Source organism: Gymnogyps californianus, chromosome 16, assembly GCF_018139145.2.
Source record: "Gymnogyps californianus isolate 813 chromosome 16, ASM1813914v2, whole genome shotgun sequence".
Taxonomy (NCBI): Eukaryota; Metazoa; Chordata; class Aves; order Accipitriformes; family Cathartidae; genus Gymnogyps; species Gymnogyps californianus.
Genome location: NC_059486.1, coordinates 6,368,121 through 6,395,889, shown reverse-complemented (window position 1 = coordinate 6,395,889; position 27,769 = coordinate 6,368,121). Strand labels below are relative to the sequence as shown.

Genomic DNA, 27,769 nt, shown 5'->3' with positions numbered 1-27,769 from the left:
TTTCATAAACTGAAATGAGAACATTTATACAAATTTAAAATTTTAGTTTCCATGTAACCTACTTTATCAGCCATCATTGTCAGGAAAGCTTCAAACACCTTATCAGCAACAGCTATCACACACTGCATCATGCCTGAGGAATTGACAGAAGTGACAGGTTTGATTATCAGAATTACGTTTGCTTTATAAATCATGTTTAACAGTTAAAAAGTGTTTATGTTTACTCAGCCAACACTGAACCAAGCTGTTTCAAAACAAAACCAGTGTTCTGGGCAAGAATAAAGCAACAGCAATCTAGTGAACATGATTAATTTTGTTATATAATTGCTTGATTTGTTTTAGTTTTGCATGCCTGGAGATAACTTCCTAGTATCTCAAGTTGCAAGACAACCTAGACAGGTAATCTTACCAGATTTGTCTTTTTGAATTGCTTTATCCTCAAAATAGCAAAACATGACTTGGAAGCGATCTTGGTCAGTTGAACGCAACACCCTAGGAAAAGAAGAGTTTTGTGGGTTGGGTTGTCTTGGGTTTTTTAGGTTTTTTTTCTTTTTATTTTCTTTTAAACATCTTCAACACAAATCTATGTACTTTAATGTCACAGTACACACCACACACATATGGTAATTGTTCATTTCATGATAATTTTAAGTCTCTAGTAAGTGTGATATTGCTATTTGTTTCGACATTCAACTACCAGGGCTCAGATCATAAAATGCTCATTTGTTACTGAGACAATAACTTTCACACCTCAGGAGTGGGAAACCTGATGATGATGCACTTATACAATCACCACAAACATATAAACAGGGTACAATCTTTGGCGTTTCTATATGCTTTGCATTTGTTGAATTTGCATATGTTGGAAATATCACTCATTAAAAAACTGCTTCTAAAATACAGCCAAGATGTTTCCGGAAATGGTTGCCCCGTTATTGTTAAAGTTAAAATGTCAGTTATTGTCAAAGTAAAAATGTGATGGAGAAGTTTCTTCCTACTTTCCTCACTGCTAGACCGCCACCTCAGCTTTCAGCTACACAGCTCTTTGAATAGCAGTAATAAACACACTTTTAAAGGAAAAAAAAAAAAAGTCTGTGAATTCAGTATGTTTAATTAGTACAACCTAATACACACTACTGAGAGAAAAAAAGTACACTACAAAAAAATTTTCTCAGCTCCTACATTACACTAATCTCACAGGACACGCAAGTGTCTACAGTGTCCTTCAGAGGTGCAAGCACAAAACTCTGTGCAGAGGATACATGATCCTTGCAAGACATTCCTTTAAAGAACCCTTTTGTCCATCTTCTATTAGTTCTTATACAGAGGAGATCCCATTTTTTGGGCCCTACCATATTATTCCATCCTTTTTATCTACTCTAGATGCATTTTTGCACAGATGAATTCCCAGTCTCAGAATCTTCAACAGAGCTAATGTGACTCAAAATACTGATTCTCATTCATCTTAGTGTCTGGCAATTCTGACTTGAACATACACAGTTTTTAATTTTTTTTTTTTTTTTTTTTAATTAATCAGTGAAAAAAGTATATATATACCTCATATACTCTAGGCGGTAAACAGAAAGGAGATAGGTAGACATGGCAAAGTCCAACTTATTGATCAGCGCTGACACTTCCGGAGGAGGATCCAAGAGATTTATTATGGTACTCCGCAATTCATTTAATTCAGCCTAGAGATGAATACATAAAGTTATCTGAAGTGGAAGTACTATATTAATTTGTGTTCTGAAAACGTTTGCTTTCAGCTATTACCCTTTTTACTTTTTAACCTTCACAAACAATATGCCAGGATGCCTCTGTCTGCAGACTAAGACCAACCTGCTCTGACTCAGCAAGTCATGATTCTTCAAATACAGAATTAAACAGAATTAAATACTGGAGTCAAGCTCCCTACTGAAGTAACTGCTAGTTTCCATACAGTTATACCAATGAACAAATACAGTTCCTACACTAAATGCATGTAATTTTGATCAACATCAACCTTGCCCAGCTTCTTAAACTTCATGGGTCTGTTGTGCCATTCTTTGATGTCACAGAACTGAGTATCTAGGCACAATGGAGATTTCTGTATTATCTGGGAGCCAGACAAAGACATTTCATAAGCTGCAACTCTTCAATCCACTTTACACTGCTACCACAAATAGTCCTCAGGTAAAATCTATCCAGCAAACACTAGGGAGAGAGAAGTATACCAGTACCAAGCCAGAGGATAAAAAGGGAAAAAAGCTCACTTAACATTTCTTTGAACATTTCTTTGAAAGACTGTATGTGTTGCTTCCTTCCAAAGTCTGTTGTTTTGTTTTTTTAAACAGTGCAAGTTTTGTCTGTCTGATACAAAATGGATGAAAAACTATTAAAAGGCTTCCATCTCCATAAAGAACTGGTTTCTACACCTAATCAAAATAGTGTAGCTACCGCCCTAAACACTTGTATTAGCACTCAACAAAACTAAACCCAAGTCATTTAGGTACACTGTTGTCATAAGAGTAGCGTAAAAAAGCTGTTTTTCACTAATAGGAGGCAGGTTGAATGGGTATTGTGCTATTTCAATAAATCATGGTTACTATATCATTTAACACTAACAGACATTATGGAAGGAGATAATATAAGAAATTAATTCTTACAGAAGTCACGGTATCATTCTTCATGGCAGAATTGTACTGAAGAACAGATCGAAGTGGTTCTTTGCTGGGAAATGTGAGTAATGGAGACTTGGTGGCAATTTCACATACGCCTTCATACCATTCTTCCGGCCAGAGACCTGGAGCACAAGTATAAAGAGGAAGGTGGGGTGGGGGAGAAAAACAGTATTAAGATTCACAAAGTTAACTAGCATTATCAAGCTTTGTACTACTTCCTAGGGCCAATTTTTTATGCACTTAAGCACAAACACTCAACACAAGTGATCCATGTTCCAAACATAATAAACATGTTTAGGTAATTCCAAGTGAAGTTTCTCAATGGGTAGGAAGTTTCTACCTGATCACCATTGTACCCCACGTGTCTGATCTTCCGTTTCAGGAACTTAGCTATCAAAACTCATACTTAACTAAGGCTAACTGCTGTATTAGCTTTGAAAAAGAAAACCCAAGTACAAGAACAAGTTGTACTGTGCTCAATCTCACAGCAAAACAGAGCAAAGATGTCAAGAAATCCTACCAGAGAACTGTCATGTAAGCTGTTTGCTTTGTAATGTCTTTATGCCTCTGATTTTTCTTCAGCTTTGCAGTTACGCTTAGCTTCATCACGAGTTTAAATGTGAGCAGTAACGTTGCTCTCTTAGAATTTACACTACCTGATCCTTCCACAGCAAATCCCATCAGCACTGAATACAACCAGAAGTCACGGAACAGCTTTTGCAACCTGGGCTTGGCCTCCTTGATGGGTGGCAAGCGTCTAGTGAGCTACCAAAGAAATAAAAATTAACATCAGAAAATGGTGGGAGTTACAATAACTTAATTCCATGCTAAGGAATCAATTCCTGTATCTTCTTTACTATGATTTACGAAGGTAGTATTCTTTGTCACCTATGAAAACTAGTATTACATTACTATTGTTGTACTGAAGAAAATTAGATCTTGTCAGAATATCTGAAATGCTAACATCTGAGATGCCTGAAGTAAGAATTTCCTTTGTTTTACACAGGAATAATACCATGCTGATACAGTAACCTCTGAAGAGAATACATAATATTAGTATACTATCAACTGCAGAGAAGAAGAGACCACATGGTTCTTTAAACTGTGTTGAAGACAATGCCACGCAGCTTTGCTTCAGTGCAAAGGAACTCAAAACCAAATAAATATTAGTCAAACGTACTTCTGGTTGCTATTGTTTATTGGCTTTGTGGAAATACATTGAGGCACCAATTGGGGATCTTTCATTGTTTGTACCCACGCACACAATGACATCAGTTCTGGAGAATTTACTATCTAAACAAGCAAGTAAAAGAGCATTATTTTCAACACATTTATTAAAATTCTCTGATGCTTTTTGCACAAACAGCTGCTACCACTAGAGGAGCACAGTTTATAATCCCAGCCAACATGACATGCAATTTTAGATAAATTTATATAACAAAGCTCACTGTGTGTTATCCTAAAAAGTGTTAGAAGCACAGGCAGTGTTTAAAAAGGGAAAAAAATGGCCCATTAAACTGCGAGCTTTATTCAATATGACTGTGTATTATTACTGTAAATTTTATTAAGAAAATGTTAGATTCTAATCTAGTTTAAAGAAGTTTTCTCTAACTGTACAATAATTCCCTCGAGGTATGAAAGCCAGCAGTATTTCAGTGAAACCTTATATAAAGCCTACTTTGGATGTATTTGTAAATTATGAGGCAGATTGTTCATTTTAAAAAAAAACCACATGAAAAAATCCCTCCATTATAGTAAAATTAATCTGAGTTTAAGCTGGTGAATGGCACTATGGTAAAAAGTTGCTTGTGCAACACAAATGTTTGCACCAACATAACACTGACTGAAGAAGCCTGACCATCACAACCACAGCGGCCTCAACCATATTTGCAGTAAGATGCCCCCCCAATTTCAGCACGAAATAGCAGCAACATGGCTTTTACTAGTCATTAACAGTCAAGTTTATGTGCATGCTTGACTTTGAAACTTTACATACACACCAATTTTTGCTCAAAGATCTTCTTCAAAAGTGAACAAGTACCTGTAAAGCCATAAAAGTAGTTCAACAAACAACATACAATTCAGCAGAGATCACTAGGCAAGGGAGGGATTTTGGCTGACGAAGTAAGTTTAGCAGTGTTTGGTTTAGAGAATGTTTACTTTGGGAGATACACAAAAAACTAGCGTCAAAGTTCAGATTTAAACCCTGCCATTCCCCTTACTTGAGCTATTCAACACATCCTTTTCGTACAGTGGCTTAAAGGTAAGCTTCATTTACATCTGTTATTTTAGGTAGATCTGACCAAAGACATATATATTGCAGAGTGGGGGAATCTTTTGCCTGTGTAAGTGCAGCTAAGCAATAACTGAACGCTGGTGAAGACGAGAATGTAAGGTTGGGAACTACAGACAGCAAATTCTTCTATGCCAAAAGCAGAAAACATTTATCCATGGTTACTGGACAGAGTATCTCAGCCCTAAGGGCCTGACTTCTGGGGGCGGGGAAAAAAAGTCATGAATTTATGAAGAAACAATAAGAAAAAGACTGACTCGAGTAATTCAGTCACAGTGTAAAAACCATTTGAAAAGCACCTTCCGTGGATCCTTCCTTGTTGCAAAAGAATTCATTTTTTGTATGGGATAATCACCTTAAATGCTTTTAGGATTTCAGGCTAATGAGTTTAGGGGAGAGTTTTGAAAATTAAACTGTTAGTTCAGTTACTTTAGTCCTGCTACATGTTCGAAAATATTTTCCTTCAAGCACTGGTTTTTATTGACAGACGTACAGGTACGTATATCTATATATTTTACTTCTACAGAACAACTCTTTGGACCATTTGCTAATTTAAAAAACATTCTAAACAACATCTTAGTAAGATTTTTGTTTTAACAGTGCAGTCCCACTAATGGTATTTAGTGCAAATGCACGTCTTTCTCCAGGTTTATTGCTAAATCCCTAGATCTCCTTTATTCCATCAAATTTCAGCATTGCTCTTCCAAAAATACTCCCATAAAACTCCCATTTTTTGTTGTAGCTACAGAACGTCTGTTTTTCAAATTCTTCAGTACATCTCAGCCTTCTGGTATGCTCCTTTAGTGGATGCCTAGTCCCTCCTCCTACCAAGCTCGAATCTTCAAACTTACCTTCACGTCATATTTTTAGCATATGCTAGTAACACAGTTAGTACACATTTTAAGTGTTACAGGTTTATAAATAAAGAGTCCCACATATTTTAGGTAATGAGTTTGTTACTGCTGAAATATGCCAATAATGACAACTTCCATGGGAGGAGGTTAACTAATTCTTTGGCAGGCTGGAGGCATTATGTAAGCAAAACCAATTACGAGTAAAACAGATTTATCCATCTAATTAAGCTCTGTTCCACTAAAAAAAAAATGCTGTCAAATAAGGTAACTATAGACCTTCTGCTGTGACAGAATTCAGTGTGGACCTAAAATTAGGGAACAGATAACTAGAATTCATTTACCCTATGCTCTCTCAACTGTGTTATGTTGTCTTCCAGGTTTCGACCCGTCAGAATGAAGTTCCTATTTCATTTGCTTGCCCTTGCTCTCATCATAACCTCCACATTTTGTGGAGTCAAGGACTTCACTGAGCATTTTGAAAGCCTTAAAGATGCACAGCCACATGAAAATGGGACCTACGATATGCCAAACTTACCACCGGAGTTCCACAGAGAAAACACTATCACTAATGACTTGATTCCTGAAGAGGAGGAGGAAGAGGACTATCTAGATCTCGACAAGATACTGGGTGAAGATGATTACAGTGACATTATTGATGCTGGCCCATATATGGTTTCTGAAATTCAGCAAGGAAATATTCTTGAACTATTCCAAGGCAAAACCAGAATCCAGCGCCTCAATATCCTCAATGCAAACTTTGGCTTCAACCTTTACCGCAGTGTGGCAGACAAAGCCAACTCTTCAGATAATATTCTCATGGCTCCTGTTGGCATTTCCACTGCAATGGCTATGATTTCTCTGGGTCTGAAGAGTCAAACTCAGCAGGAAGTATTATCTGTTCTTGGCTTTCAAGACTTCATTAACGCCAGCACCAAATATGAGCTCATGACTGTTCATAATCTCTTCCGCAAACTCACTCATCGGCTATTCAGGCGCAATTTTGGTTATACACTGAGGTCTGTCAATGATCTTTACATTCAGAAGGACTTTTCTATTCTGAATGATTTCAGAAACAATATGAAAACATACTACTTTGCTGATGCCCAACCAGCTGATTTTTCGGATCCCAACTTCATAACTAAAACCAATGAACGCATCTTGAAGCTGACCAAAGGACTAATAAAGGAAGCTCTTGTGAATGTAAACCCTACAACATTGATGATGATTCTTAACTGCCTTTACTTTAAAGGTAAGAATCTGTTATTTCAATCTTAGCAATGGATGTTCTCAGTTTCCAATTCACTGCATACTTCATTAGAAATCCCAGACTGAACTTAAATCTAGTCTACAGTTCAAAAAAGCCTATCAACTCCCTCATTGAGAAGAATCTCTATTATTAGCCCATTTTTGCATGTTTCTGTAGCACACTGATGTTCCAGTCATGCCCTGAAGTTAGTGGGTATTGTACAAATACAGCAAATGCTTATTACATTCAAAACCTCATAGTCTAAAAGTGAGACTAAAAAACAACATATGAATGCAGAATAGCCTCAGAAAGCATAAGCTTTGTAGGAGTCTCACATGGTGAAGTTCATTCATGTGCAAGTTATTAGTCACATTCAGTCCTGCTTCAAGTTATTGGCTTCATTGAAACGGTATAGGTTGATTTCGGTTAAAACACTTAACATTTCTGAAGTATTCAGGATTTGTAGGAATGACTATAAAGAATTTCAGCTTAAAGTATGTATTTTTTTTATATGATCAGAGCATGATCCTTGTCAACAAGCCTATACAGGGGACTGAAGAGAATAACCAAAACAGTATTCTTCTACAACTAAGACCAAACACATTCACTACTTGGAATATTTCAGTTCATTCAGCATGAACAGTCTGCTGATATGGGCTCCTACATGTATCACTATAGGCTGAACAGTTAAAGAGGCTTGAAGTAAAGACTATACAATATATTCTTATTATAAATCCTTATTTTCAATTTCTTTACATTTAAACTAAGAGTCTGTGGTGAGATTTTCAACATTAGTTATCTGCCTCAGGCTGAAAGTTTGCTAATTTTTCGACAAACTTTTAAAATGGTATTAAATGAGCAAGAGGTGGGAGGTGCCAATGAAAGAGGAATTGAGGAAAACAAGGAAATCTGTTACTGACTGTTTGAGACGAAAATCAGATAAAGGTGACTTAAAACACTGGTAAGGAAAGACAGATTAGCACAAAAGGATAACAATGTTTGGAAGTACAACATACTCCTTTCCATAAATTATAAAGGAGTTTCTTTTTCCCAATTATGTCCCTGCTTCCAGGAAACAAATGCTCAAGGGCTCTCTTACACTTGCCTTCTCAGCATTTGATTATAGGAACTTATGGGAACACCATTCCTGTAAGTTTATGAAATGTACTTTTTCCCACTCACTTGCAAGGTGTTACTTCCTTGAATAATGCCACTTGTCTCTTTAAAAGATCTGAAGCAGTCATAAGATCCAAATAATCCCCTATTCCGAAGTACCATCCAAAAGGGACTTATTTGTATCCTTAAGTACATCTCTGATGATCATATCATATTAAATACATGGCTTTACTGTCCATTAGACCATCCTAAGAAAAGGATTATGCAAAGTGAAACAGATACATACTTTTTTCACAATTTGGTCAAATTTAAAATACCTTTTTGTTTTACTTTGAAATTATGAAATACTTGTGCTATCTCAAAATAACAAAACCACCACCAAAAATTAAATAGCTTTAGTATCGGAACTCTTGAGTCATCAAGACCAAAGAGACTTTTGGCTTTTTCTTCTCCCCATGGAGTCCTGTTAGTCCAAATTGCCTTCATGCTGTCTGCTGAAGGCTGTAATTTCTAACCCTCAAAACCAAAAAGATCAATTCTATATTGCTGTCTCCCATTCTTTTGTCTTACAGTGACAGTCTCCTGGTAATTCCATTTCGAGTGGAACTGAACTTTTTAAAAGCAAGTTCTGCTCCTGGTTTCCTAGTTTCCCCACCAGACCTTCTAGACTTGCTAATTTTTGTCCACATCTTTCCATTTACATTATTTACGCTGTCTGTCCCATTGCAGACAAACTCTGTTAAGCCCTCAGAGCTACCAAACCTGTGAGTATTCTCAGGTACGCAGAGATGCTCAGTACAAGTGATACTGAGTAATGGGATACTTGCCAAACACCATGAGGTCTCAAGCTCCTTTTATATTAAATACCATCAAGAAACTATTGGAAACTATTCACATTGTAAGAAGCAAGTTTTATCTTGTATAGGTGTCCAGCCTACCTCCAAGTGAGATCTACCCTCCATTCTGCAGAGGTCTGAACAATCATGTATGAGCTTCCTATCAAGTAGGAGCTGGTTATTTTAGCCATGGTAGATCATGGCAGCTTTTGATAACTGACAAATTTTGACAGATCCAAAATTGCTTCTATGAGATTCTAGTCATGAATGCAAGAGAGAAGTCAATCAGTGGAGACAACTTCTGCCACCGCAGATGGATCTAAAAGACATCTTGGTGGGAAGATTCAAAACAGGAAGTCACAAAAGTCAAAGTGCCAACTGGTTTCAGCTGACCCCAGAAGACCACATGCCTCCTGCTGGAGAACAGTATTTTACTCCAAGACAAACACATCTGCAAAAGTGAACTCAAGAAAAAAGTTCCCCAGCTCCTCTCTTTTACTAGGAAGAGCTGACAAATGTCTCCCATTCCTCAGGTGATGACAGTGCTGCTGAAGCTCCCTCAACCCACAGCAGCTTCGTATCTTTAGCTAGCTAGAGTCCTATACCTGTGAATTCTGCTCCCTGAAGAACAGCCAGATGTTGGGTTTTCCTGAGAAGTGAGACAATTTGTTTGGGAATAGCATAATCCATTTTATATCCCATTCCCTTCAGAATATTAACCACAGTCTGATCACTTCTCAAACTGCTCCCCATCAGCCCGACATATGAAGAAACTATTAGAATCAAAGTTGGACTTAAGGCTTTTTTTGTTACTTCACAGTCAATTTGACAAAGTCAAATTAAGGATCTCAGAATCACTTGGAACCTTTTAAAAAAAGGTTACTGATTAAGGTTAAATTTGTAGTCTCTCCACACAGTTACAGCCACGCTCCCCAGGTACTTGCTTGCCAACAGTGACCTAAAATCCAGAGTTTTAACAGGAAATACCAGTAATCCTATTTCCACTACAAAATTCCAGCTTTGTCTGCCCATTAAGAAAAAAAATAATGTTTTTTGCAGATCCTTGGTTCTGAAAACAGATCAATAGGAACACCGCTTTAAAAAAGGACTTTCTTTTACACAGTTGATAAGTATTTGGGGTACGCAAAGAATCTTCACATAGAAAGATTCAAACCCTGATGGCAAAGCTTTCTGGGCTGCAAAATACATTAAATTGTATTCTTTGGGCATAAACCTGTCAGGTGACAGGCTCGCATAGGTGTGCTGAAATCACATCAAACTGGGCCATAGAATTAAGCAGTCAACACCTAAGCTCTTCAGGATGTCGTAACACTGAAAGTTAACCAGCTTGAATGGACTAAGTCAAGGTAATGCCTTCAGCATAATATCTTTTATGCAAAATGAAAACAGCCATTACTCAGCTTGATGTTTCTGATACTTGAAACCGTCTGGTTTCAAGTATCAGAGCTCTCAGAAAATATAGCTGTGTCAGTTGTTTCGCTAGGTGCAAGCCCTGTCAAATACTTTGCATCTGTTTGAATTTGTAATTTCTGGGTTTCTTGTAGAAAAAAGTAGTACACACCAAGCCCTTTCAAATCTCCAGTTTGCGTTTACCTGCTTTTGTAATTCAGAACATTCAAATCAGACAAATGTTAAGTTAGAAACAAAGTCAGGACTTTTAAAGTCACTTTAAAACCTGTCTTCTTATTCAGGCTTAATTGAAATCAACAATCTCCTACAGTAATTCCCAATTCACATGAATTAAAACTTAATGTAAACTGTTATTCTAGGAATATTTTATTAAACAAGGATCTTGGTTTTTTTTCCTTTATCTGTTCTCTGCATTGTATTAACAGGAACTTGGGAGAATAAGTTTCCAGTGGAAATGACAATGAAGAGAAGTTTCCGACTCAATGAGAAGCAAACAATAAAGGTTCCTATGATGCAGACTAAAGGGAACTTCCTAGCTGCTGCAGACCCCGAGCTAGATTGCGGTGTGATCCAGCTCCCGTTCGTGGGGAACATCAGTATGCTGATTGTACTTCCACACAAACTCTCTGGCATGAAAGCCCTAGAAAAGCAGATAACACCTCAAGTGGTGGAAAAATGGCAGAAGAGCATGACAAACAGGTAACTGCTGAAAAGTACATCTTGTTAAAGTCTTAATGTATTTTCTTGATGAGATTGGCAAGGGTAAGTAAAGAGTACAGAAGATAACACAGGCTATTTTGATTAAAAACCTTAAACCTAAACAAAAATCCCCAAAAGATGGATTTATTGAATCAAAAATCAGGACCAGTGATCTCTCAAAATTTAAATGCCGTCAAGAAATCAAGGATGATCGAGGTGGAAAATGTTAATGGAGTTCCAGAATTCTTTCTATTAAGTATTTAATGTTGTATATTTCAAGAAAAAGTTCTTACTGATAAAGTTTACAATGAGGAGGAAAAACAGGAGTATGATAATAACGGGCTATTTGTGCAGAATAATCTTGATCATATGGAAAGCAGCCTATGTTCATTTCAGTACTATGCATTTCAACATATCTGTTGTGTAAAGGCACACATTCAGTAATCAAAAACGGACATCAGAATTACGGGAGAGAAAAAACTATGTAGCCTCTCTTGTGCAAGATGACAGACTAGGTGGTATCTGTCTTCAGACTTGATAAAAAGATAAAAAGAGCTGATTTGATGTGCTATTCAGGAAGCCAACCTATTTCTATTGTATACAGTAAGTGACAAATCTCCAATTTAGTACTCCAGAAAACCTGACAGTTCAACATTTATTACAAGCATCTCCAACCATGTACTGAACTGCTCAAAGCCATATATCTCATACACAGAAATAATGTAAACCATCATAAGTGAAATATTAAATTGACAAACTAAATGTTTTGGGAGGGGAATTAACTTTTTAAAACACAGCTTAAAAGTAATGATGTCCAAATTTTGAAAGCAAAAGTACAATAAACAGTCCTGTATATTTCTGTGCCCTGCTTGCTGAAGACAGCAAAAAAACCAAACCACAAGTAAAGCAAAGGAGTCATGCAAATATGTGTCTCCTGAATGATTTTTCATTTTTGTTTTTATTTTTACTAGAACAAGGGAAGTGGTTCTGCCTAAATTTAAGCTGGAGAAGAGTTATAACTTGATTGGTTATCTGAGATCCATGGGAATAGAAGAATTGTTCAATGAGAAAGGCGACTACTCTGGTATATCGGATGAGAAAGTCACCATTGACAGGGTATTTACTCCTCTTTTCATTTCCTTTCTGATTAAACTATATCACCTGCAAACACAGCAACACAGTAAAAATAATTCACAGTAAGCTAAAATAATATTTTTTCTCATCTTTCCTGGAGAACATAAGAAGGATGTGGGTTTCTCTGCATGTCCTTGTCTATTCATATAATGAGGAACATGTTTAATCAGATGTCAAAGGCACTAAAAGCATTGTGGTCAGTCAGGAACAGGCTTATTCACAAACCAAAACCAAAGGATTGCTGCTGCACAGGAGTTACCAGCAAGAGTGTCACAAGGGAACCACATGCGGGACATGGAGGGAGGGGAAGGCTGTCAGCACATCATTTGAGTATACTTAGGAGATCCTCAATTTCTTTTTTGTTTGTTTTCCTTCTTTTGTTTGTTTAAACAGTTCAATCATCAAGGCACAATAACTGTGAACGAGGAAGGCACAGAGGCTGGAGCAATAACCAACGTTGGGTTCATGCCTCTTTCTACTCAGATTCGCTTTATTGTCGACCGCCCCTTTTTGTTTCTGATCTATGAACATCGTACCAGTTGCCTTCTGTTCATGGGTAGAGTTGTCAATCCAGCCAAGTCTTAAAAGCAGAGAAGACCTCCAACACGCTGTTATACATGGGCTGTGTAATTACGCGTTAATATACCAGTATCATAAAGGAAATGTTATTGTCGTATTAGCTAATACAAAAGCCACGGGTATCAAAAGAAAATGTATTATCTACAGGTAGTTTCACATGAATGGACTCATAGCAGTAGATAATTTGACTGCAATTTAAAATGGTTAGTGCCATGTATCGATACAAGTGTATTAAAAAAAATAAATCACAAAGTAACATATACTTTGTGTTCTACTTCAGTGTATAAAACGTAATCAATAAAATATTTAGACTATCTGGATTCTTGAAGTTTAGCTCTAAATTTGTGCTAGGATGCCTATTTATAATAAATAGGAATATGGAAATCCTGAATATCTGATCAGTTTTAGAAGCCTAAGTCTCTCCTGGGTATTTTACATACTCTAACTTGAAAAAGAGTAGGTGTCTACATTCTTTCTTTTGCTTGCATCATTTAACATTCAGCAGACTTACACACCATGAACCTTAAGGACTAGTGTACCAAATAAGAGGAGATAAAAATGTCTTGGAGGAATGGATCCACTACTTTACCCCAACCTAACTTGTATGGTTTCAATACAGTTCTCTCATCTTCATCGGTACAAGCGGTATCAGAATTAGGCCAACCAGGTAAATTATATAAAGATCCTTAGAATACATTTTACAGTAAAAGCAGCTAGCAAAATGCTCTTTTCACCGGCTCAATATCACCTAATCCTCCCTACAAAAAAGTGTGATTTACAGCAATCATAACATTTGTTAAGAATTCATATACACTCTCCATACTTGATTCAATGGACAAAACCTTTCCAGTAAAACTAAGACTGTAAACTTTATTCTTTTCATTCTGGTAGCAACACAAATGCTGTACAAAAGCCTGTTTCACATTTGAAAAAGTGAAAATTTACCTGCACTCCTTACAAGGAACAGAGTTGCATCTTACGTTCAAGTTATTAAAGCCAATGAACATACTCACCTTTGCATATCTTCCTTTGCATAATACCTTTTAAAGAAATGTGCCTCATAATCCAGTGAGGGTATTTTTACTATTATTTGCTGTATCAAATATTGTATCCATCTAAATATATTCATATTATAAATTTGTCTTATGTTAGCAAAAATATGCAACTAAGCTATAAACCAACTGTTACTTTAAGGATTAGGAACTCTCCTGAAAAGGTGTTTTCCAATATTAAGTTTAACTTATTGATTTCATTTTGCTTTTATATACTACCATTTGTAATTTTGCATCTACTACAATTATTTGCCCCATACACAAAGCTTTTTAACATGACAGCCAGTGAAATATCAGTATTAGATGATGAAGGATGATGAAGTGCTGATATTGAATAGGAAGCTCAGATGTTTCTCTATTCCTGTCTCACATTGTGCTTACTTATAAGCCCACCATGTGGGGGACAATTTTCCGTATTGAATGTTCACAACAGAAATCATTAACATTCATATACACATTTTATTGTTTTATCTATATTCAAAAAGAAAAGCATATTCAAAAGATTAAATATTCATGCCTCAGATTTAATTAGTTTATCAATGATTAAATGAGCTGAAGCATCTGAAAAACGGGGGTTTTGAGACCTAAGTAACAGGAATTATTCAAGAGAAAGAGCTCAAGCAGAGAAGCAAATCAGCTACTGCTCAAAACTCATGATCTTCATACATTGTGCAAGAAAGTCAAATATTTGCTTCAACAACTATAATGTAACCATTAACTCTTGCTTCAGATTCTGGCACTATCTGACTCCATTTAAAGGTCACATTGGTTAAGAAAAATGCAGTTACCACCACCTATTCAGAACAAACATATCATCAATAAAAATTTGAAACAGAAAAGTACTTTCATAACTTTTACATTGAGTCTCTAACAAGCACTAATCTTTTCTCAATATGCAAGGAATGATCTTGCTTTCACTCAAATCAGTGCTGGCATTACTGACAGCTGAAAAATACTACCCACTAGAACATATCTCTCAACACAGGACCAGCTAGTTCATGCTAAAACTGAGCACCTATTGAATAACAGCGATCCAAGACATTTACAAACACGTTTTTGTAAAGCTAGGATTTGGCCCTTGTGATCCCTGTGAATTGTGAGCTTATGTTGGAAACTGGTGGAAGAGACAGGGGAAGGAAAGGCACAGTTCTTTGATCTTTAACCGGTGCTAGTTTTAGGCTCTTCTCTTTGAAAAGCTTCAGTAAAGAGGTCTGTGAGGGCGGAGTATGAAATGAATTATTTTTTCTGATTGTTAATGGATGCGCAGTATGAGCAAGTTACAAGCAGACATGCCTACTGCAACTATGTAATACATTTTCCCCTTCTGTCCCACTAGCTGTGCAGGAAAAGTTCCACAGAAGAATTCAACTCCATGAGGGAAGAAAGTGACGATGGTTTTTTGTTCTCCAGTAAGTTTAAGTTTGTCTATGGACCTTTTAGACACTTTTTGTAGAAGCTACAGCAGTTAGACAGCTAGTCCTACTGACTTGGAAACCCAGCTTGGACATATCAAATTTTCTGTTGGAGATCTAGAATGGTTGCACACCAATTTTTTACTGAATTAGTAGTTATACATTGTGAAAAAAAATCTTTTTCCCCCAGAAAAAGTTGTCATCCAAGACCAAAACCAGATATACATCAAAATAAATCAGTCTGGAAAGGACATCAGTGTCTTTGCACATTTCCTAAAATGCTTTCAGCATGACAGCCAATTCTAGTTTCAGAAGACACAGGACACTTCCTCCCCTTCCTCCCTCCTTTCTCAATGATTCTTTTTTTTTTTTCCCCTTTTAAGAAGCAGAATTCACTGTGCTGCCAAATTAAGATTTATTTTTAACTCTGTTTCTATTAACTTTTGTTTTTCACTTTTCTCCTCAGGCCACACATACGTGCTGTTTATTACACTGCATGCCAAACACTATCCAAAGAAATATCCCCTGTGGTATTATTTAGCTCATGAATCTCTTGAATTCATGACTAGCAACAATCTAACTCTCAATCACAAAAGATTAATTATTTTAAGAGATATATAATTATTAAACAAATGTTTCCCCCCCTCTTAGAGCAAGAAATACTATTTTACAATACTACTATATTTCTCTTGGATGCCTACTTCTGCACCAGTTGTTAATCAAACCATTTGACCATGAAATAGCACCAATATTTGATATATGTGAGAAAAATTATTCTGTTTGCAACAATCCAACCATTGGATACTCACCACAGCAATAACAGGAATAAGCACACCCAGATTCCCTGCGCTACTGGAGGCCTGGAAAAGAAAAAGAAGTTATCAAAACATCTACAAAAGCATATCTAAAATACCTGCTACAAGATGTATTTCAAGCATCAAACATTCCTACTGTCTATGCAAATGAAAACATACATTGCCAATTACAGCTCTGTATCTTGCAAACAGATGTGCACGAGGTGGCCAAGAGAGCACCCCAGAAATCCAAAGGACTGGGACACCCAGGAGTCTTTCAACAAAGCTTTTCAGGTGGCTCCTCATAGACTGGGATGTCCCTCATAGAAAGGATGTTTTCCCCTTTCAGCACAGGGTCTTCTATATTTGGAAGTCAGATATCATGCCTTGAGCTAAAGGGGGGAAATATTCATTGATACCATGTCTACTCTGACATCCAACAACTCCAAGAAAAATGCTCACATTAAATGTGTGGCCACAGACAAGTGTCAAATGTTTACCAAAAGTCTAGTTTTACTACCAAAATGAAGCAAAAAATAACAAGTCTGTAAAAAGACACCATATTCAAGGACTTATTTAAGCAGGGTGAGCAGCCTTCTCCATTGAAATATAAGAAGCATAAGGAAAAAAAAATATTTCCTTTGACTTATTAGGACGTTTTTAATTGTACTGTATGCAACAAGTGCATTTGCTCTTGGCCAAATACAGTGTTTAAAAACTGAAAACATTCACTGCACACAGCACATTGTCCCTCACCTTCTCTGATAGGGCAAACAGTGATAGCACAGATACCATGCTCAGAGACATCTCCTCTCTAAAGTCTTTCCCTACCTCCCATACCCCTCCACCTTGGATGAGGGAGGGAGAGAACTCTCCAGCTTCCTCCTTACAAAAGAGAGGCCAGGTACAGAAACCGCTGGTCCCACAGGGAGGAGGCAAGGCAGACATGCTAACAGGGTACAGTTTTGCATGAAGTGGAATAAACCAAAAGGAAGTCATTAAAAAAAAAAAGAAAGAAGAAAACGGGGTGGGGAGGGAGAGCGAGAGCGTGCAAGCACGCACCCAATAGTCTTCAGATGAAACAATAATGATACAACCCAACTAAAACACATTTTAGTTATCTTTCCTGTAGTGTCCAAGATAAAGTAAAACAAAAGATGGACCCTTAAATATTTTTGAAGGGAATAAAAGAACACCACTCAAGTCACTCTAAGGGGTAGGAACGACTGGAAAAAGCCACTGTATTTTTTTTGCTAGCATCAGGACAGTCCACTGCATGTGACAAATTGCTGCAGAGTCAGAGATGAGATGCAAGCTAACTGATATAGTCAGAACGCAGGACATGATTCCAGCAGATAGAACTGCAAAAATCCCACTTCTCTACTGGCATTTTTGTTATCAAAATGGATTATCAGCCTCTTTATGATAATATATGGCACTGAGGATGAAGAATATGCAATGACTTCCATCCATGGACATGCTCAGGGGACATTCGTGTTAACTACCAGCAAGGGGGGGGGGGGGGGGAAGTTACTTTTCTTTCCCTCACAGAAGCCACTTTTACATGGTTGAAAGATCTGGTTTAAAACAGAACAAATAAGCCATTGAAGCATTTTAATGGTTAGAGAGCAAATTTAAGTCCATGAAAAGGTATGCTGAGAAGCAGAGAACATAAGCAAACTATCTCACAACTATCAAAGAAAAAACTTGGTTTTGTTTGGGAACACAGCACGTGCAGTGTTTTACCGACTTTAACTCTTCTTGAAAATGAAGCAACCCAGTCTTCAGAATATGTTTCTTAACTTTTACTCTACATTGAATAAAGAGTGTTCTAGTAAAAACTGCTATCAGTATCTTCATAATAAAGAAACACTGCCTCCTAGCTCAAATCCATGTTAAATCAATAACATATTTTTCTGTTTGCAGGCAGCTTTAAGTCATTGCAGCAGTTTGTCTCCCATAGCAATTCCAAAACTGAAACAGTGGAAAAATATCCCTGAAAGGAAGAGGGTGGAACCTAATTTAGAAGTGTCATTTTAGAGCAATGTTTACAGTCTGTTTTTCACCATTTCAGCTCACTTATCTGTGGTTAAAAGAACCTACGAAAACCGTGGAGAGAGATTTTCCACCACAGACTTCATGAAAAGCAGATTCTAGACATGTCCTAGTTCCCTTTTAAAAGAGCTGGCATCCCTGATTAAACGCAGGCTATCTTCAAAGAAAACAGATTCATTTCAGAGGGATTTACCAAGAGACTTCACCCATCCCATAAAACAATAAAGACAGAACTTAGTACTACTAAAGTGTAGCATGCACAGGAGGTGGAAAAAAGAAGTTAAAAAGAAAAAAAAAAAAAACCACACCATTGTTCCCCTTAGTAATAGGAAAATGTGCCTATTTCAAAAGGAAGTGCTACCTATCTGCCCTAAAAAGCAGGGAACAGCTCCCAAACTGCATCTCCCAGAAAACCTTAACTTTCCACTATTAACACATTTGAATTATTAAAACATACAAGTGGGTTTTTTGTATATAAAATCACTATCAAACACTGCGAGTTTTTAAAAGTTGTCCTAAGGAAGTGCTTACAATGCCAAGAGCTTCCAGCATTTGAACACTAGGGAGGAACATAACCAGACGAAGGTTCTGATTTTTGATGAGTAGGAAGCAACCACATTTTACTTTTCAAATGATAATACAAATCTCAAGAGCAAAAGTCACAGTTAACAGCTTGTTTATGAGTATATTTTAGAGCAAAGATGAGAGGAAGGTATTGTGGGGAAGGCTGAGATTTTTGTTTGCTGCTTAAACAGAATAGGCACGTCAAGTACTCTGGATACTTTATTGAAATGGGAAGAAAAGCTAGTATGAAGTGAGGCGAAAAAGTTTTCACATAAGAAAAAAAGCAGAGAATTCTGAGTGAATAAAGTAACTGCATATAAACTGCTCCTGCAGAAATCTAGCTAGCATTTAAAGACATTAATCTTCCAGACCTTCTCATAGACTTTTAAAGGCCAGTATGTATTAAATTTTACAAATCACAACTAAAAACTGCATTTAAAAAGAACACTATTTTAAAGCAAAACCACTCAAATTCACTCTTCTGCAAAGTATTCCTACCATACAAATCAATCTGAGAAGTCTCCTCTTTCTTAGACAAGCGTTTTGAATAAACTTGCTCTCTAAATAAAGCACTCCTAAAAATCAGCAGAGATTTTTATTAAATCTCTAATTTTCATTTCACTGCACTGTTTCCATTATAAGCCTCGACAGATAGGCCTGCATCAACTTGGATCTTGGAAAAAATCAAGATGCACCCACTCATAACAGCAATTCAGGATTAATCAGAATGACATAAACTGGCTATTTCAAGCTGGAGATTGGACTAGATGACTTCCTGAGGTCCCTTCCAACCTGAGTTTTCCTATGATCCTATGACACCACTAAAATTAGAATTCTGTGACACCTAAAGACACTTCAGGAATTAGTAAGAGGAGTTCAGCAGTCGGCGTTCTGCATTTCTCTTTGCACGTCTGCCTCTAACAGCTGAACACTCCAGACAGTTTACTTAGCCTCACACAAAATCAGACTCAGCTGAACAACAGGTATACCACTGCTCTATCTCAGATACTATACACAGACTAGTTTAGGTGTTTGAAAGGCATTATAGATCTGCACTCATATTCCACGATCAAAACACATTCTTAGGTTTAAGGAAGCGTGATTTTTTTCTGTGTGTGTAAGGGCATGGTTTCGGTTCAAAAGACACACAGAAGACTATGTTTAGTAGTGCCATCTGTATAAATGCATAGCTGCATACAATTAAAAAACAGTGAATATCTAACCTTCAGTGCCGGTCCTTTTTCACTTGCTCTCTCACTAGCTCTCTTTCCTTCTAGCCCAAGCTGAACAAACAGTTCCAGCAAGTTCATCAGTAGTTCATCCACAAGGTGTTCTCCTTGAATGTTAGCAGCGATGTTAGCTAGGGCATTAATGACTGCTAAGGAACAGTGTCTGAGAAGAAAGAACAGTTATGAACAAGCAATTCCTCAAAGTTTTGTATTTTCAGTGCTTTCTTCATAATGCTGATATTAACTCTTGTAATAAGGCTACTGACATTTTTTCACTCACAGTTTTTTTGGGGGAGAGGGTATTTGTTGTTTTTATGAATAGTGGCACATCACTTTACTGATAACTGAAATGCAATCAGTATTTAAGTGAAAAACTATTTGTAAACTTTGCCTCTGGAGGACATTTCATTTTTGATGCTGTCATGGCCAAAAGGAAAATACTTTCCTGTAGCAGATACCGCTACAGACAAGAAGCAGCAAAGGGCTGTGCTTCTGGATTGGGAAAGCTCTTGAGCAGAATCAGAACTAGTATCAATTATTGCTGAAGCTGAGATTGCATTGGGTCAGACAGCATGTTAAAACACATTGACAGGAATAGTTGTCTCAGTTACTCACGTACTACATTAAAAGATAACCAGCCTACCCCAACTACCAACAAAGTCAGTGATAACCTTTTATTATAACGGGGACTAAAATGCATACTTACATACTAAGAATTAAATTCTTAACGGTTTGCATTTAATCCCTAACAAGTACTGGGACCACATTTAGAAAAAAAAACCAAAACACATACACACAAAAAACCTAATGGAACTTCATTAGCTTTTCTAGGCTAAGAGATTAATTACTCTAGTTACAGTTAACATAAGTCATCAATGTCAATTATCATTTACAAACATTAACTCCTTATGGGGGGGGGGGAGGAATCAGTACTACCTGTAGTGAAAAACACTTCTAGGAATCTCTACATTACGAAGTGTTACTATTTTTAAACTAATATATCACTTTTTAACATCAAAGAAAAAAGAACAGTTCTATTTATAACCTTGTTATGAAACATATACTGGGAAAAAGTGAAAATCCCTGATGTAGCATAAAGGACATCCGATATAGTATTCATACATTCAAGGGACACAGCTAAGTGTTACCTGTATCCATGATCCTTATAATCTTTTGTGGCAGAGTAGACAACTGAGCTTGCTTTAACACTGATTTGCTGAAACAGATTCCACACCTCCTGGTAAATATATTGCTGTAAAAAAACCAAAAAACAAATCACTGAGTAGAGCTTATTGAATACAATCTCTCTAAAGAACAACCCTGTAAAATACACTAAGTATTACGAAGTTCTTCAGATAGGTACCTAGTCATAGCCTGGGCAACAGTTTCAGCTTCCATAAAGCACACAGTGGAAGTGCTTTCATTAGTGTTTTTAATTGCTCAAATTATACAAAATTTATTAAGTTCTTTAACTGATGGAAAATTTTTTTTCAGCCTTCTGAGTTCTGGCAATTAATTGCTCACTCAGAGGCACAAATTACATTCGGAAAAGGGAAGTCAGTTAATCCTTGTATGACTGAAGAAGGCAACCTTCTAAATGTATGGACCTACAAGACTTTGAAAGTTAATTACTGATATGAAAAAAGATAACGTGCACCTATTGGGGACATAGGCCAAGTTTATAAACTTCTTAACTTTTGAAAACACTGAGTCTGAAGGGGTTTTATTGTTTTGGGTTTTTTTAAAAAAACTTCTATTATTTTCTATGGGGACTAATCTTTACAGAGACAGCATCTTACACATTATTAATTAGCTTTTGTTTTCTGATGTCACAGAGACATGAGGATTGTACAAGCACACATCTGTGGTGAAGAAAAGAAAAACCTGAAAAAACTTCTGCAAATGCAGTTTCTAAAATAAGTTTCCTTTTAACTAAAGGAAAGGGATCATGAACTGGCACTCTCTTGGCCAGTTCTTTCCTTACATTTCCAGTAATGACCAAGCAGCCCAGCTGATCAATGATGAGTACATCAAGATGAGAAGGTGGCTGGCAAAACTTCTGCTGTAAGATCTGTAGGATGGGTTCCATCATTTTTGGGGTGTCCCTCAGTGCCACTGCAATGTGCCCTAGAGCACGAATTGTGTGGTCAGGAATCAAATGAGCTTCCCTGTTACAAAAACAAACAAAAAGCCCCAAAACCATACATGTAACTGTTCAATAGTTATCAAGACCTCCAAGCATGGTTACATTTCATGTAAGAAACAGTTCATATACTAAATTTAAACATCACTAACAGCTTTAATATTGCCACCCAATGTACCCATCTACTCCTAATATTAACATTAGAAATATACTTGCACAAATTGGTTTTCAAAATAAAAAACAACCACCCCCCCCAAATGCACTATCCAAGAAACCCACACTAATTCACGAACAAATTGTTCTAGAAACAACAGTGAAAAGAGGTAAAAGTGATCTGCAAAACATTAAGACATGACAGTCAGACCAGCTACGATAGCACCTCCCCTTGGAGGTTTCTTGGTTGGCGAGCCTCTTAAAAATGAAGCAAGTCAAATGCCACAAGTGACAAGCTGTGTCAAGCCATAAAAGATAGCTGAAGCCTGAAGGATACAGCAGAGAGAGTATCACTCAATCTAGGACTCAAAATTGGCTAATACTCGTGAAAGATTTGCTGATTCAATCAGATAAAAATGAATCCATACCTCTCAGTATGACAACAAGGGCTCAGCCCTGCAAAGATTCGCATGGGAAGACCTTGACCCCGAATACAAGCTCACTAATCTCAGAGACACTTAATTCTAAAATAATGCTGCCCGTACTTATATCTTAGAATAAGCTTCAGGTTCACTGAGTGAAGGAAAAATTGGTTTGATGACTAACAACTTACTTATCACTCTCTTGAGAGATGTACAGACGGTTAGACAAACTGGCAAGAAAGGCCTCAACAATCACCGAATCTATAGTCAAGCCAGCTTTCAAGCACCTGGAATAACAATGAACAGAAATGCCAGAACAGCCAGAGAGAAGAAAAAAAAAAAAAAAAGCATGAATTAAACATTTAACTTTTTACTACTGTAAATGTACACCAGGTACAAGGGAAAAAAGCTTATACTGATTGCCTAGGAACACTGCAGATGTATTTTAAAAAAATGAGTGGAGTTTCTACTGTTGCTTTCTTTAGCAACAATAAAGATGGGGATATGCAATAAGGTAAATTCAGAATCCACTGCTTTTGAAACTTCAGTCCCTTGTCTCTAGTCACCAACTATTTGTCTTCCCTCCAGCTCTCTGTAGCTGTCTAGAAGGGAAGAATAATCATTACACTGCCCACATTTGAATGCATAACAATTCTGCTGTTACAGGAGGCTCACTCAACGTGATAATCTAAGCAGAAAACAAAAACCCCACTGAGTATCAAAATGGTGACTAGCATGAATTACATATGGGGGAAGCAAAACAGTGAGACTGAATTATTATTTTACAATTAGGACATAAACAGAACTAAGAGATGTCTGAAGAAAAATGAAGTCATGATCAAAAAAGGCAAAAAGCCTTTATAGCAGCACAGAGCAGCACCTTCTAAATGGTCACAATACTCTTCTGCTAGGGAAATAGAACACATGTTCCAACATGGTGCAAGTCTCTCTCTTACCTGCAGATGTTGTCTATGGCAATGTCACGCAGCTGCTCATACATGGATGGTTGACTTTTCTTGCCAGGCATTACATTTAGAGTGGACTCTGAATGCTCGTTGGTTACACTAATCTTGATGTCATTACCACCTACTAAGAACACAGAGTACAGAAATCAACGCCATTTGAAATAGCTTTTTTCCCAAGATGAGAGCACGCAGGCAGAGCAGTATCTGGTGAGAGCAAAACAGCCTACTTTACAGCTCGGAGAGTTGAGCTGAAGAACTTTGGAAGTGCATGTGTCGTCACTAGCTATGCAAGATATTACTGTATTTAACTATTCCTAAATAATTATTCCTAAATTCAGTCACCTTCAGTTCTCATTTTACCTGTTCTGCTTTAGGATTACAACACTGCTTTTGCATTAGCAAGTGATTTAAAGTGCGTATTTTCTTTTTGGAAATCATAACTTGATATTACAATTTTAAAACAACAACAAAAAACCCGCCAAAGGCCATCAAGATGGTCATGGGGCTGGAGCACAGGACCTGTATGAACAGTCTGAGGAACACAGCCTTGTTCAGCCTGGAGAAGAGGCAGCTTTGGACAGACCCAATGGCTGCCTTCCAAAGCATAAAGTAGGTTACCACAAAGACAAAAGCAGGCTTCATGGGAGAATGAGACACAACAGCCATAACTTGAAAGAAGGGAGGTTCCAACTGGATATGTGATTCCCCGCCCCCCGCCCCCCTGAGGATAATTATGCATTGGCTCAGGTTGTAGAATCTCTGTCCTCGGAGGTTTCTGAAAGCCCTAAGCAAGCTGCTCTGAACTGAGTGCAGGAGGTTGACACACATAATACAACCTTCAATACTGCAGTATCACGCTACAGCTGTCAGTGATCTCACTCAGGACAAAAGTGCTTGAGATGACTATCTTGGTTTCAGCAGAATAGGCACAGCAATATTACTGCTAGGATAAAATGTAGTTCTATATATACTGTTTGCCCTTAGATACACTTCTACCAGACTTTGATTTGCATTCCTCACCTCCACCTCCAAAAAAAAAAAATAAATTAAAAAAAAAAAATCACAAACGCACCTCCATTTCCCCCTACAGCTATATCACCACAAAATATCCAAAAGCATCAAAAAGCCATACAAGTTGGAAAACAATCACTAGCATATCCTTTGGAACATGGCCTTTTTTCCTTTACCTGTGTGATACTGGCTATGATACTTGTAAAGTTTCACAAGCACTGGGGAAGGTATCACAAGAAAGTCTCTCAAGGATGGATTGACAGAATGAACCACAACAGGGAACCTCTCACACAAACGACCTAGACCCTAAAAAAAGAAGGGGGGGGAAGGAACATAGCTTTAGAATGTAACAGCACAATTTTTATTTCAGCTGTAAGCTTGTAACTTCAGCTCAATACAAAAAAACCCAAACCAAAACAAACGATACATAATTCTGAGAGATTCAATTTTTAGCAGAAGATTCAGACATTTCAAGCTTCTAATTCTTTTAGGTTATCCTAGAGTGGTGCATGCCAGTCAAGCCTTGCTGCATTCTTCCTGGGTGATTTCACAGGATTTGCATGAAATGAACTGCACTCTCTAAAAACAAAGTTACTGGACAAGTTCCAACATTTAGAGAATCCTGATTATTTACTATGTGGTGGAAAACACCACATTTGTAAGACTATGAATAAGTGCCCAATAATAAGACACAAAAATTGGAAAACCCAAGCCTTAGTCTTAAAACTCAGTGATCTGCCAGTCCCAGTATTTTAACTGTTTATGTAATGGACTAAGAAGCTAAATATTTCAGAAATGAAATACTGGTTAAAAAAACCTCATGAATATCACTCTTCAAGAAGTAGTTGATCTAAGAAAATTGTGAAAGCAGTACTCTACTGCAGTTTGTTTCCACACCAGACCTCTAAAATCCAAACGTAGAACACACTGATGAAAAGTAACACAAATAGTAGATAAAAAGTGTTCTTCTACCAACCTGTAAAACTCCCCAAACTCTCACTCACTGATACAGTAATGTCAAATACTGTAAAGACAGACCTGCAAACAGCAAATTAGCAGTGGCAAGTGAGCAATGATGACTTTGCTTGAAGTTTTTGACTGCAGCTTCTCTGATAACTTGATGCACAGGTTTTCTGCACCTTAAACAAAAAATCCAACAGAAAAATTTATGTTTATCAGATTTGTTATTAAGCCAAATGCTAACACACACAACCGAATGCTTACTGGAATTTCTAAAACAATGCAGAAAATATATCAGCTTCACTCTCCTTATATTACAGTTCCTCAAAGACATTTAGTGCTTTTTCTGCAAAAAAGTTTTGGAAACTTAGTATCTGCACCAAACAGCTCTGTCAAACTACAATTGAAAGAATTACAGTACTTAAAGTTGATTTTGAGCGTACTTCATTAAATATTGCAAGGTCCAAAGGAAAAAATCCTTCACATACTCAGAGGATGTGTGTAAGAATTATACAAGAAAGAAAATTGAGAAAAAGTGAGAAAGAGCTTCCCAATCCTGTTAGCAATGAAGAAAAAAACATTTGCTTTAAAAGAATGACCAAGAAACATTTAAGACACTAAGAGCAATAATTAAAAACATAAACTAGAAAACAAGCAGCTGCATGTAATGCAGCAATTATACCATCTCTTGTAGATAAGCCAACAGGATGTATCTGTTTCCATCTCTATGAAGAGATGTCTAACTACCCAGCCAACTAATCTGACAACTTTTTGATGGAAGTTTTACTCTTGTATTCTAATGGCAAAGAATATTCAATTGACATTTATTTTATATTTCTCTGAGCATCATCTGCTCTCACAGAACTTATAAGTATTTCTACAACTTAAAAAAAAAAGACAGGCATTCCAGAGACTGAAGAGCATTTTTTACCTTGCTCATCTTTCACAGCCCACACCATGAGATCCACACAGGCAGCATTAGCCTGACAACGCAGTTTTAAAGGACTCAGTTCATTGTGCAGTCGATCCACATCATGAAGGATTTTCTGAAGTTCTGATTGACTGCTGTTGAATTGCTCTAGCACAAAATCATGGATTTCCTTCACAAATGAGTTGGGAAGGTCTAAAGAAATAAAAGGAAATAGCATTATACCAGAAGGATGGGAGTCAGTGTATCAGAATGACCGCATACATAAAATTCATTGCTATGTTACAAATGAAATGATTTCATAAAGTTTATCCCCTACCTGAGAGATAAATTTCATAGCAAAATTCACCAGTAAGCAGACAATTGAAATGCCATCTATTAATCCTTTTAGTGGTGCTCAAAATATTTTTTTTTCTATTTTCATAGCACCTTTTTTATATGGAAACATTTCAAAATACAAATCTTATAGCATACGTTGAGTTCCCAGGAAATGCAAACCCCAATGTTCAAGCACTCAATACAATGCAGACAACGCTTTGGATCCTAAACATGATTAAGGATAAATTTAAAAAAATAAAAATACTATACCTTTCATATAGTATAATGTGTCTCTCAGCATTTTAAACTGAGCAAGATAAAGAGGGTCACTGAATGTTTTATAATAGAGATCTGTATTAGCACCCATCTGAAAGAGAAAAGAAGCAACCTGCTAGATTCAAAATTAAGTATTTTCCATTATATGGATAAATAAATCTTCTTATTCCAATCACATAATTGTTTTCCTCCACAACGTAAACAAGCATTTAAAACCAGTACCAGAAGTAACCTCACAGCCTTCCCCCCCTACTTTTTTCAAAAGAGAAAGTACAGCCATTCAGTGCATTAAATAAGATTCAGTCACTCTTTCAATTTGAAGAGCACATATATGTTCTCTCTAACAGTGTTGGTAAAAAAACAAAAAACCAAGAGGAGGATTCAAATCTATCATTTTACTGAGACAGCAAAAAGAGAAACTGAAGCTGTCTCCACTTAGGCCTACATTTCAGATACGGCAGTACTCGAAGGAAGGCTGGAGAGAACAGCAAAGTCATTTTCCCACACAATTGAACACATACTCTTTTCAACACAGCTTTACACCCCCACAGAGATGAGGCTAACCCTTAAAATGTAGTGGAGGCTGCTACAGAACTGCACCCAGGGAAGGGGAGAACGAGGAATCACAGACCAACAGAA

General features: G+C 37.0%; 2 protein-coding genes across 3 annotated transcripts in view; one reads left to right on the top strand and one right to left on the bottom strand.

Annotated features, from left to right (window-relative positions):
* The window catches only part of PI4KA (phosphatidylinositol 4-kinase alpha), a 64,915-nt gene that overhangs the window by 26,836 nt on the left and 10,310 nt on the right, over nucleotides 1-27,769 (bottom strand). The window contains exons 10-24 of one of the 2 annotated variants that reach the window (XM_050907032.1): nucleotides 27,125-27,221; nucleotides 26,540-26,731; nucleotides 25,687-25,787; nucleotides 24,825-24,954; nucleotides 23,629-23,761; nucleotides 22,864-22,959; nucleotides 21,939-22,122; nucleotides 21,103-21,206; nucleotides 19,949-20,117; nucleotides 16,122-16,172; nucleotides 3,317-3,425; nucleotides 2,646-2,782; nucleotides 1,558-1,691; nucleotides 410-492; nucleotides 63-133 (exon numbers count right to left, since the gene is read on the bottom strand). In XM_050907032.1, the coding sequence (XP_050762989.1) occupies nucleotides 63-133; nucleotides 410-492; nucleotides 1,558-1,691; nucleotides 2,646-2,782; nucleotides 3,317-3,425; nucleotides 16,122-16,172; nucleotides 19,949-20,117; nucleotides 21,103-21,206; nucleotides 21,939-22,122; nucleotides 22,864-22,959; nucleotides 23,629-23,761; nucleotides 24,825-24,954; nucleotides 25,687-25,787; nucleotides 26,540-26,731; nucleotides 27,125-27,221 (1,791 nt within the window). The remainder of the gene's footprint in view (nucleotides 1-62; nucleotides 134-409; nucleotides 493-1,557; nucleotides 1,692-2,645; nucleotides 2,783-3,316; nucleotides 3,426-16,121; nucleotides 16,173-19,948; nucleotides 20,118-21,102; nucleotides 21,207-21,938; nucleotides 22,123-22,863; nucleotides 22,960-23,628; nucleotides 23,762-24,824; nucleotides 24,955-25,686; nucleotides 25,788-26,539; nucleotides 26,732-27,124; nucleotides 27,222-27,769) is intronic. The other variant, XM_050907033.1, reaches the window with a different exon arrangement.
* Nucleotides 6,201-13,192, top strand: SERPIND1 (serpin family D member 1). Its single transcript, XM_050907034.1, has 4 exons — nucleotides 6,201-7,056; nucleotides 10,862-11,135; nucleotides 12,107-12,251; nucleotides 12,663-13,192. The coding sequence occupies exons 1-4, from the start codon at nucleotides 6,201-6,203 to the stop codon at nucleotides 12,852-12,854; spliced, it is 1,467 nt and encodes a 488-aa protein (XP_050762991.1). The 3' UTR covers nucleotides 12,855-13,192.

Excerpts from the sequence above, each read along its gene's own strand:
- SERPIND1 (XM_050907034.1), top strand. The coding sequence starts at position 6,201 with ATGAAGTTCCTATTTCATTTGCTTGCCCTTGCTCTCATCATAACCTCC. Across the intron at positions 11,136-12,106 it reads CAGAAGAGCATGACAAACAG|AACAAGGGAAGTGGTTCTGC; the intron begins GTAACTGCTGAA and ends TATTTTTACTAG. Across the intron at positions 12,252-12,662 it reads AGAAAGTCACCATTGACAGG|TTCAATCATCAAGGCACAAT; the intron begins GTATTTACTCCT and ends TTGTTTAAACAG.